The sequence below is a fragment of the Danio rerio genome, chromosome 13 (assembly GCF_049306965.1).
Source record: "Danio rerio strain Tuebingen ecotype United States chromosome 13, GRCz12tu, whole genome shotgun sequence".
Classification (NCBI taxonomy): Eukaryota; Metazoa; Chordata; class Actinopteri; order Cypriniformes; family Danionidae; genus Danio; species Danio rerio.
In genome coordinates, this window is record NC_133188.1 from 55,647,501 (window position 1) to 55,660,181 (window position 12,681).

The 12,681-nt window shown below is 39.9% G+C and overlaps 1 protein-coding gene across 12 annotated transcripts in view; it reads left to right on the plus strand.

Moving 5' to 3' along the window:
• The window catches only part of cfap46 (cilia and flagella associated protein 46), a 189,262-nt gene that overhangs the window by 103,527 nt on the left and 73,054 nt on the right, over positions 1-12,681 (plus strand). For 7 of the 12 annotated variants that reach the window (XR_012389013.1, XM_073920364.1, XM_073920372.1 and 4 more), the window contains 8 exons: positions 233-419; positions 4,159-4,306; positions 4,541-4,686; positions 4,843-4,953; positions 8,965-9,120; positions 11,131-11,279; positions 11,624-11,716; positions 11,813-11,888. Coding sequence is in view for 10 of the 12 variants with exons in the window: in XM_073920364.1 (XP_073776465.1) it covers positions 233-419; positions 4,159-4,306; positions 4,541-4,686; positions 4,843-4,953; positions 8,965-9,120; positions 11,131-11,279; positions 11,624-11,716; positions 11,813-11,888 (1,066 nt within the window). In the remaining 2 variants the exon portion in view is untranslated. The remainder of the gene's footprint in view (positions 1-232; positions 420-4,158; positions 4,307-4,540; positions 4,687-4,842; positions 4,954-8,964; positions 9,121-11,130; positions 11,280-11,623; positions 11,717-11,812; positions 11,889-12,681) is intronic. The other 5 variants (XR_012389014.1, XM_073920368.1, XM_073920367.1 and 2 more) reach the window with 1 other exon arrangement.

Below are 12,681 nucleotides of genomic sequence, written 5' to 3' on the forward strand. Positions count from 1 at the left end.
GTTTTTCCTTCAACCTATTTTTGTGCACATTTGGGAATATTTCATTTAAAAAATGAGTGTGTGTTTGTGTGTGTGTGTGTGTGTGTGTGTGTGTGTGTGTGTGTGTGTGTGTGTGTGTGTGTGTGTGTGTGTGTGCGCGCGCATGTGTCTGTGTATATCTTTGTGTGTGTGTGTGTGTGTGTGTGTGTGTGTGTGTGTGTGTGTGTGTGTGTGTGTGTGTGTGTGTGCTCAGAGTGCTGTTGCAGCAGCGTGTGGAGCTGAAGGCCAGGTCGTGTGTGTGTGTTCTGCTGGACGTGCAGCAGCTCTGCAGTGGTGAAGATGAGCTCTTCTGCTCTGCTATGTGGCGTCGAGCAGCTCTCTGTACCACAGACACACACCAGCAGATCCACTACTACCACAACGCCATCACTGCGCTCAAGGTAAACACATAAACACACATATAACTCCCACTCATCATTTACTCCTCACTGGTGAGCCGCTCTGGATAACAGCATCTGCTGAATGAGTAAATCTGAATATACAGCGGGGAAAATAAAGATTGAACACTTCTTTTATTTCAATTGTCATGTGTTTAGCTGGAAATAATCTCTCTAAAGCAGCTGTTGACGTGGAATTAAAGCACATTTTGTTAAAAACCCAAACATTGCAAACATAAATAAAACAAAACAATAAAATCTGAAACATGAGTTGTGTAATAACAGTGGAATAACAGGAGAAAGAGCTGAACTACTGAACTGTGTTTAACTCTTCATATAAAGCCTTTAAAGCCTTACATACGCCTCTCTTATGGAGGATGAAGCCTCATGCAGTGCTCAGGTGTGAGTTTCTCACAGACTTCAACAGAGTGTGTTAATCTTGATGCTTCTCGTCTATCAATATCTGAGCTTTACTCTGTGTTCTCTATTGGATTGGGGTCAGGTGATTGGCTGGGCCATTCTACGGCTTGCTTTTCTTTCTCTGAAAGCATCTGATGACTCCTTGTATGTGTTTTGGATCATTAATAGAGTCTGGGCGTGACTTTTTCATGCCCCTAGCGCCAGACTTCGGGCCCATTTCCATACGGGCTTCAAAAAGGGGCGGGATTAAACAAGATGACTTCACATTAAGGAGCATAGGATTGCTCCATATTTTAAATTCCTGTCCAGAGAGGTCATGTTCTGATTGGTCTCACGCAGTCAAGTGATGCGATTTCATAATGCTCTTAAAGAGGTGTTAAAGGGTCATGAAACCCCCTTGATTCAGCAGGGTGTTTTCACACCTCTACTTTGGAAAAAGTCAGGGAAGTGGGCGTGTCCAGCTCTGTTTAGGGGGGAGTGTCGGAGCAGCAAAAGAGGGATGTTCTGTAAAAAATTTGCATTAAAATGGGAGTGTGGATTTGGGCATGCGCTGATTTTCAGAGGCAAAACAAACACAGACATAGGAGAGAAAGACAGTGAGTGTGTTTACATGGACATCAGTAATCAAATTATTTGCCAAATTAATAAATGGTGGACTTTAACTGCAGTTTGGCTCTTTAATTCAGGGAATTCATTCATGCCGCTCGTCACCACATATTTGATTCGAGGAGCTGCTTTAAGTGTGTGATTTTTCATGCAATGTTTGATACCGCATGGCGAATGACAGAAAAAAACCCTCCGCATTTCTCGGAAACTTAGATGCACTCGGTAGGTAGCGTCAGAAAGCTGTGTGTGTTATTCCTGTTACAAAATGCCTGAAAATCCTACACAACGATAAGTTTGATTGTGGTGCTAACATTAGTGATGGGAAGTTCGGATCATTTTACTGACTCGGATCTTTGAGTCTCGTTCATCAAGATGAACGAATCTTTTTTCGAGTCATTTCGTTCATTTGGTTCAATTTGCCAAAATATTATTAAAATGTTACGAATTGCTTCCAAACACATCTACAACTAGCCCAAGAGGTGGATCACATGACAAATAAGTCATAAATAGACTATAAGAAGGAGAAAATAAGGATTCAGTGTTGACCTGCTCTTTTGTTTATGAAGGTATTGTTGTCTCTTTGCTCAGCTCACCTCTTCATGTCTTCAAATGTCAGGGGTTCATTCACGTTACACTGACAGACACACATAATCTTAACCAATGCACAGTCTAAGCTGATAGGAGCCATGACAGTTCGTTCATCACGTGAGAGAATGACTCAAACCCGAGGACTCGAGAGGTGAACGGATCAATTCTTTTTCCGGCTCTAAATGCGTATGATTGGCCCGTGATGAACTAGTGACTCAGACCCGATAGAGGACTCGAGAGATGAACGGATCAATTCTTTTTCCGGCTCTAAACGCGTATGATTGGCTTCTGCCAATGTGATGAAGACTTGAACTTAACAATACTACCTGTACAAATGTCTGCACGCGCGGATGAACAAATCACTCCCTGAGAGGACTCGTAAATCCCGAGTCATATTGAAGATTCGTTCAAAAAGAACGAATCGTTCATGAACGACCTATCGCTAGCTAACATGTTTACTCTTAGTGTATTAGTTAGTTCAATACAAACTAACTTTGCCATATGAATAAATAAAGAGCACTGGTCGCTCACTTACCAAATCTGTAGAGACAGGACAATCACCACCAACTGGAGCTGCGTCTTTATTAAGAGGAGACGAGCAGCAAATCCGGATCTCACCATTTCCAAATGAGAACAGCTCTCGACTATTGTTGTCGAGCGTCGTGTGCACTGTAATCCAACACAACGTGTCGTCTCTCTGCTGTCTGAACACAGTCTTGGAAGCTAGCATGCATATTACAACCCGGGCTCATTGTGGAAACATAGGCCCACGGACGTTTCTGGAAACAGCGAAATATGTCCCAGGAGGTACGTTTTCGAGCAGTTTTTGTTTTCGCGAGAGGCCACTGTGCTCGCTTTTTCGCGTCTCGAACGCATCTCGGGAGCGCTGCTCTCACGTGAAAAGCCGCCAGAGGCCGCTGTAGAGCGACCGTCCGTCCGATTGACTGGCTGAATGACCGAACGATCAACTGGGCAGCCGGGCGGCCAATCGGCCCCAGCTGCCCTCCGTCTTCTCCTTCCCTAAACCCAAGCGACGATTTGCAAAAGTTGTCCAGAAAAAAAGCAAAAGCCCTCGTCCGATTTTGACCGCGTTTTCAGATCTCGCCCCGTTGCGAACTCGTTCGCTTTTATTTTTTGGATTCTGTTTTTCATCTGACCTGATTTCTGGAACCGCTCTTCCCCGGACTCGATCCCGGGCCTCCGCTTCACCGACGTAACGCTGCGAGCTGAGCGGACAAACTGGTTGCACCAGGAAAGCCCTCCACACGGAGGTGAGCTGTCAGCCGGCGAATGCGAAGAGGAGGAGCAGCGTCACACCGCCCCGTAGCGTTCACTCTGAAAAAAAACAAAATGCGGCCATACGTACCTCTGGCCACGTAAATCGCGGTCTTCAGAAACATCCGCAGGGCTACGTTTCCAGAATGAGGGTTGTCATATTAATGAATTTGCACAATAGAGCGCGCTGATTGGTTTGAACCAAGCCTTACTCATGAATGAATGCAGCACAATCAGACACGTTATAAGGCACACTCTGGCATAGACGTCCAGTCTGCACGCTGGAATATACGCTGAGATCTCATGGCTTCAAAAATCAGTTTCAAACCGGAAGTACGGATTTGCTCGAAATAACACAAAAACAACCGATTTTCACTTGTTATTGAGATATATGAGTCCTAATAGTGTTTTCAGCAGTGTGGGACACATATACCACTGTCAACAGCTCAACACATGTGTTCTGGTGTTTCGTGACCCTTTTAAAGAGTCTTAAATGTGACTTGGTGAATCCTGCCGAGACCCTGCTGTCCCCAATTATAGGCTGTTGAGTAATTAGATAAACATCACACACTCAGCGTGATCATCACCCCTCAGCTGTGCTTTATTCTCTAATAAGAAAGACATAAGTGTGTGTTAGTGAGGTGTGTGTCCTCCTCAGGCGTCTCCTGTGTGTCCACTTGTGTCCTCCATAACTCAATCGGCAGAGTGATATGGAGCCATAATGCACTCTAAACCTGCCGGAACTACTTTAGCTGTGCGTTTAACTGACAATAACCAAACACCTGAGAGTGAGCATCAGCCAATCAGAGTCAAGTGTGTGTGTTTTGTGTCAGCCTGTAAATCTGTGTGTCAGTCATCTGCAGTGGAGCTCCAGAAGGTGGACGTTCTGCTGGAGTTCAGTGAGTTTCTGTATCACACACACTCTGCTGTGAGCGTCGCCCGTCTGCAGCTGGAGCACGCCATACACCTGCTGCTGCGCACACACACTCAGACACACACAGGTGCGTGCGTACGAGAGGCTTTACTGTACTCACTGTGTGTGTGTGTGTGTGTGTGTGTGAGAGAGTGATCTCTACTGTGTGTGTGTGTTATTGTTGTACTGATCATGTGTGTGTGTGTGCGCTGCATGATCATGCATGTGTGCAACTGCTGTTTGTTTATGTGTGAGACTTTTCTGACCGTGTGTGTGTGTCTTTACTGTACTGATCATATGTGTGTGTGTGTGTCATGAGCAGTGAGTGTGTATGAGCTGCGTGAAGTCAGTCGTCTGGAGCGTCTCCTTCGAGCACACACACTCCTGGCCGTCTGTCAGCAGCGCACGTCACACACACACCTGCAGCTCCTACTCTCGGCCTACAGCTGCACTCTGCACATCTGGAAGGTGAATCTGACACACACACACACACACACACACACACACACACACACACACACACACACACACACACACACACACAGTAGAGTCATACACAAATGATTGTGTGTGTGTGTGTGTGTGTGTGTGTGTGTGTGTGTGTGTGCGTGTGTGTGTGCGCAGGTCTCCATTGAGAGTGCTCAGGATCTGATGTGTGCTCCTGAAGCGGCTCCTGCAGTGAGGTCCAGCAGCTCCAGAAGAGACAACAGAGCTGACGACAAGAAGAACAAGCAGGTCAGAGCAGCGCAGACTTCTTGATATGATCGTCATCTTCACTGTGTGCATATTTATAACAAAACAGAGCCCTTAACACCACAGCCTCCTTTCATTCTCATTAAAAAATATCAAACACACCCTCTCTTCTGCTGCATATCAGTTCAATAATCAACAATATCCATTATAACAGTATAGCGTACAGTCAGTTTATACAATATAGGAAATAAAGGCAAGCAAACAGTCAAATGTGCAGAATCAGTGGACCGGTTACATTAGTAAATATAACAACCTAGCTTTGCGCTCAGCCAAAACACGTCACCTGAGAACAAGTAATAGTCGTTAGATAGAGACCAGGGGCCTCATGTACGAAGACTTGCGTGGAAATCTTACTAAAACATTGCGTACGCACAAAGCTGTAAATCTGCGTACGCAGAAAAAAATTCAGATGTATGAAACACTGCGTACGCCGAATCTCACGCATATTCTTTTGTACATCTGAATGAACGTGAAACTGAGCGCAGCATGCACGAGCACAAAACCCCTCCCTGACTCCTCCCCCGTATGAATATGCTAATGACTATGCTAATGGCAAAACCCAATGAAAAAGCAACGGCAAAAGCAAGCAAGAAGAGAAACTTTGAACAGAATGTGAACTGGAGGTGCTGCTTTCAGAGGTAGACTGGAGAAAAGTGGTGTTATTTGCAAGTTTGTTCTCCGGAATTAACAACAAAAGAAAAAAATAGAGTGGGAGAGTTTAGCACAGAGGTTAACACAGTTGGGTCTGAACATCGCACTGAGTGCATTAAAAAAGGAAATAGTGTGATTTATTTGTGTAAAATGTTGCAGCACCCTTAACAGTCTCAGTGGCGCACCTTGTAAGACGCATGTGATCATGTATTGACACGTTCGAGCATAAACTCGACTCGAATCCAGCGTCTGATGAACTCTTTTTTTCCCCGCTACATATCAGATTTTGCCCACTATTTATCACGAGAAAGACAAGTAGGAATCATTAATAAGTTTGTGCATCATATTTTATTTGCACATTTATTGAATGGAAATGTTTCTGATTCACGCATGCAAATTCATCTTCACATAGTGTCTTTATAGCAATGTGCGTGCAGTAGATCGCTCAGATTACATTGGGAAAACAGGCGACAGCTGCAAATTGTGCTTTAATGTTTAGCTGGTCAACTGTATGGTATGGAAACCTTATATACCTGCTAGATGAACCCGTCTCATACAGCTGCCATTGCAAGGCTCAGACACTTTGTAGAGAGGAATTTAACACAACTGCCTCTAGGAGTCGCCAATGGAAATAAAACAGACACGCACAAAAAATGTGCGTACGCCAGCCATGAAGCTGCGTGAACCTGCGCACATTCCCACGTTCAGTTCATCGTTAGTAATTCCAAACGTGAGCGATTTTGAGCGTGAAACCTGGCGTACGCAAAGTTTTTGTGCGTACGCAGCGTTGATACATGAGGCCCCAGATGAGTTAAAGATCATGTTTAACAACTGTAGTGAGATCAGATCCAGCGGTAGATCCTTGATGAACTGTCTGACTTTCACTGCTCTCGCCTGGGGAAAGGAGCTTAAAGCACCCGCTGACTGCCTGGAGCTGCAGCACATGGGAGTGTGTGTGTGTGTGTGTGGGGGTTTACGTCACGTGATGTGTGTGTTCAGTGGTGTAGTGTGGACTGAGAGCTGTTCGGGAGCGCCAGGTGAAACACTGTACATATTAGCCTTAAAATGTGTATATATATATATATAATTTTTTTTAATCTTTTCAATACTCACACTGTAATCCTGGAATAAATCTGGATTAAAAAGGCTCATTTGAATTCTGCCGAAGGCATTCAGAATATGAGTGCTACCTAAATAAGTCTTTGGGAACGGGTTTCTCAAGCCAGGTGCCGCATTAGACCAGGGGCACATCTCCTGTTTCCAAAATGCATCTTGACAAACTGTTCTACTCTGATAATTGTTGATGAAAATAAATGATGCTCAATAAGATGTGCTTGTGTTTACTGTTTATTCAGTTACTTATGATATGTTGAACTGTCGGCCTACATAAACTCTAAACTGTCACACCCGGAGAGACGGATCCAAACGCAAATGCTGTTAACACAAAAGGATTTTATTAACTCTTCAAAACAATGACAAGCCGAGGCTCGTGACTCAAATGAAAATGATGAGATCGCTCGGCGATAGCGAAAAATAACATGGCAACAGTGTCCAAATCAGCGGGCGTGAGAGAGGTCAGGCAGGCGAGCATCGATCGGGAGGCAGATGGGATAACGGAGGAACGTTAAGTTCAGCGTCGGACAGGTGAAGTCAATGGTAGGTGGCTGGCCGGGGAGAATCCGAAATGAAACAGGAAAAACACAGGCAACCGAGCAAAAACTGGGCAGAAGAGAAAAACAGAATCAAAACATGAAGTAATGCATGACAATGACAGAAATCAAGACAACGTAACGAGATAGCCTGAATAATGACAGGACACACTAGCGACCAGAAAGTGGGAAAAGAAGAGCTTAAATAGTCAGGAAATTAATGGAGACCGGTAACCGGTGCAGCAAGCCGTGTGTGCACTGATCAGTAATAATGATCAGCTGAGTGCACGCTGCAAGAATGAAACGCAGGGAGAGAGAGAAATAAAGAGAAGGATCAAGCCAGTGTCCTGACACAAACAGCCATTTTTGATGACCTTAATCCAACTAAAGTCATCACTGAACTAAATAGAAATGGAGTTAAGACATGTGGAGTTATTGAAGTAAACACAATCAAACTTTTACCCTCATGTAGGACTTTCACCAAATTTTCCAACAAGATCCACACACACACACACACACACACACACACACACACACACACACACACATACACACATACACATTGCGAAATGCAGAAGTTTTTTTCTTTCTATTTGGCGTGCGTTATTAAACTCCATAACACTCTCACCAGTCCTGACTCCTTATCTGAGTCTAATGCTTCAGTTTGTCACAGGGGCATGAATGAAATGTTCTTGAGTGAAAGAGAACAGGAAACTCTTACATTACAGCACTTGACGTAAACACCTTCATTATATTATTGTCTATTAGGGCAAATAACTAGACTACAGATGTCCATGTAAGTGTAGTCAGGAGTGTTTTCAGAGTAAGTGAAGGATATCCTGCTGATGTGAATCTGAAGGGCTCTGTTTTGTCAGACGGCTCACCGGTCAGGTATACATCCGCGCTAAAATATCAAGATGAAAGTCATCATAGATTGCATAGAATAGACCCAGCGCCAGACCCTAAGAATGGATTAACGAGCAGATATTTTTTTAATCATGCGATAAGAGTCTTGCGTTTACACACACATTAACGTCGACATCTGCTCACCACTATTATATACACAGTTGAACGCAGAATTATTCACCCCCTTTGACTGTTTTTTAAATATTTCCCAAATGATGTTTAACAGAGCAAAGTAATGTTCACAGTGAGTCTGATAATATTTGTTCTTCTGGAGAAAGTCTTAGTTGTTTTATTTCGGCGAGAACAAAAGCAGTTTTTAATTTTTTAAACCCCATTTTAAAGTCAATATTATTAGCCCCTTTAAGCTTTTTTATTATTTTCAATAGTCTACAGAACAAACCATCATAATACAATAACTTGCCTAATTACCCTAATTACCCTAGTGAAGCCTTTAAATGTCACTTTAAGCTGTATAGAAGTGTCTTGAAGAATATCTAGTCTAATATTATTTACTGTCATCATGACAAAGATAAAATAAATCAGTTATTAGAGATGAGTTATTAACACTATTATGTTTAGAAATGTGTTTAAGTTATCTGCTCTCCGTTACACAGAAATTGGGAAAAAAAATAAACATGGGGGCGAATAAATCTGACTTCAACTGAATATCCATATGAAAAAATGCTTCCTTGCTCTGTTAAACATCACTAGTGACGGATTTGAATGTAATTTTCACAGCAGTGTGAATAAATGAATATATACTGTGTGTGTTGAATCATTTGCGCAGGCGTCTCCTGAAGAGGACGGTCTCCGAGCTGCAGATGTGTGTGTTCCCGCCGGTGCGCTTCAGTGGGCTCAGTTTGTGTGTCCAGAAGAACTCCGGGTGCTGTTCAACACAGGCTGCAGTCCATACAGCATCAACAGATCCAGCATCAGTCTGCAGGTCAGAACACACACACACACACACACACACACAGATCATCAGTCATGAGGAGAGCGTTTAGATCTGACAGATAATCAACACTCTGAAGTGCACACGCTGATCTGAACACCTTCAATATCTGTGATTTACACAGGCTCTTATTGATTTGAAGAGAAACCTTTTAATTAATACGAGACAAAACAGACTATCAGAAAACAGCCCTATTATTTACCTCTATCTAGTCAGTCAAATTATAGTATTTTTACTATAACATCATATAGCAAATATAATATACTTAATAGTGTAATAATAACAACAACAATATAATAATAATAATAATAATAATAATAAAAGTATAATAATTTTAATAATAACAACAGTATAATATAATAATAATAATAATAACAGTATAATAATAATAACAACAACAGTATAGTAATAATTATAATATAAATAATAATAAGAATAATAAGAAGAAGAATAACAGTATAATAATAATAATAATAATAATAATAATAATAACAGTATAATAATAATTATAATATAAATAATAATAATAATAATAATAATAAAAACAGTATAATAATAATAACTTTATAATAATAATAATAATAATAATAATAATAATAATAATAACAACTGTATAATAATAATTTAATAATTATAATAGTATTAATAATAATAATAATAATAATAATAATAACTTTATAATAATAATAACAACAGTATAGTAATAATTATAATATAAATAATAATAATAATAAGAAGAAGAAGAAGAATAACTGTATAATAATAATAATAATAATAATAATAACAGTATAATAATAATTATAATATAAATAATAATAATAATAATAATAAAAACAGTATAATAATAATTATAACAGTATAATAATAATAACTTTATAATAATAATAATAATAATAACTGTATAATAATAATTTAATAATTATAATAGTATTAATAATAATAATAATAATAATAACTTTATAATTTTTTTATAAAACTGCAAGTTTTAATGCAGTTCTGAGAAAAAGTCTGAATTATGAGATGCAAACTCAAAATTCCAAAAAAAAGGAAAGAAAAAAAAAGGCAAAATTAAGAATAAAGCGTGCAGTCAGGCCTGATGGAGGTCCTAAAAATCTTAAAGTATTGCAGTTAAAAATTGCCGATTACTGTAGGAATATAAAGCACAATTTAATTATATTTGTGATGGAAAGCTGAATTTCAGCATCATTATAGTCATATAATGATGTCTAAATTCAGTGTAATATGAGAGTTTTGATTAGTTATTATTATTATTTTATTATTATTAATATTATCAGACCCTTTAGGCTATTTTTCCCCGATAGTCTCCAGAACAAACCATCATTTTACAATAACCTGCCTAATTACCCTAACCTGCCTAGTTACCCTAGTAAAGCCTTTAAATGTCACTTTAAACTGAACACTAGTGTCTTGAAGAATATCTAGTCTAATATTATTTACTGACATCATGACAAAGAGAAAATAAATCAGTTATTAGAGATGAGTTATTAACACTATTATGATTAGAAATGTGTTGAAAACATCTGCTTTCGGTTAAACAGAAATTGGGGAAAAAATAAACAGGGGGGCGAATAATTAATAAATAAAAATTGCAGGCTAAATTTGAGAATAAATATGAAGAGATCAGTCAGGCCTGATGGAGGATCTGTTTTGCTCACCACAGCTCAAACTATTACATCAAAAATATAGAATAAGATGCAAAAATGTGAGAAAGTATTGCAATTCAGAACAGCTGATAACTGTGTAAATATATAATAAAGTGTCATTTATATCAGTGATGTAAAGCTGAGTTTCACATCATTATAGTGTCACATGATCCTGCAGAAATCAGTGTATTATGAGGATTTGATGATCCATGAACATTTATGATTATCATCAATGCTTCATATTATTGTGGAGACTCAGAATTCAATACTGTGTGTGTGTGTGTGTGTGTGTGTGTGTGTGTGTGTGTGTGTGTGTGTGTGTGTGTGTGTGTTTCAGAGACAGACTCTGCGCTGTGTGGATCTGCTGGTGCAGGAGCTGCAGGCGCTCTCTTTAATCCCACTGACCTTTGCCCCTTTACACCTGGCAGAGGTCATCGCCCACGACCTGATGGAGAACAGGAGTCTGTCTGACCTCTACCGCCTCAGGTCACACACACTCATACACACTCATATATACTGCACACACACATGCTGTACACACACACACACCGTACACACAGGAACTCTGCAGACACACACACACACACACTGTCCAAACACACAAATTCTGCAGACACAAACACGCTTGCATGCAAATATACTGTACACACACTACATGCAAACCCTGCAGACACACACAGATAGAGACAGAGGGAGCTCTCTCTATATATACAGTACATATATACCAATATGCTAAATAGTGTGTGTGTGTGTGTGTGTGTGTGTGTGTGTGTGTGTGTGTGTGTGTGTGTGTGTGTGTGTGTGTGTGTGTGTGTGTGTGTGTGTATCAGGATCATCAAGAACTGTGCTGATATACATCTGGAGTCTCCATACTCTGAGCATCTTCTGAGTCTCTGTGGTCTTCCAGAAGAGGAGCTCATGCGGTATTGATTATCAGTCATTATTGATTATCAGTGTCTATTGCTTATTGATTATCAGTGATGTCTGCTCATTGATTATACGTCATTATTGATTATCAGTGGTTATAGCACAGTTCTGTGTGACCGCAGGATGCAGAGAGACATCGCCAATGAGAGATGCACCGCAGACACTGAGGTCAGTCGAGCAGCTTTAATTATGATTCATTACAATAATCTATTTACACTGCAGATCTGATTCTGTGTTGATATCAGATTTATTTGATGACCTGCTTACAGTTATCTCTTTCCTTGCTAGTTTTTATTTTTTTGGCGATATTTTTAATATAATGTATGCGTGCGCATGTGTGTGTGTGTGTGTGTGTGCAGTTATATTCCTGATGATAACCACCACTAGAAATGTTGATTAAATTGCGCCCTCTAGTGTTCATAAGGTGATATGGTCTGTGTTCAAACCTGCTAAAAGCTGTAATGGCTTTAGCAGGTTTGAACACTATAGGGGGCGCTAATGTGAGTTGACCTCTGTTATTATCTATAATGTTAACAGAGCAAATAAATGTTCACAGTATGTCTGATAATACTTTTTTCTTTTGGATAAAGTCTTATTTGTTTTAATTTGTTCAGTAATAAAAGCAGTTTTGAATAAAAAAAAAATAAATTTAAGGTCAATTATTAGCTCCTATAAGCTATATTTTATAGCCCCCTTAAGAAGTAAAATCTCTGTTGCTTAATGACTTGTTTCATTACCCTAACTTTACCCTAATTAACCTAGTTTTTTAACTCTTTATTTTCATTTTCATTGAAAAATCCTTCATACATGACATACAGCACTGCCTAATTCCCTTCAAGAAGGAGATATACCATACGTCAGCATTCTCTTGGACGTACTCACAGTGAATTTAACTTGCTGCCCATCTAACATCCATTAAAACATTAGTGGAAGGTTTATAAAAAATAACATTCAAGGCATA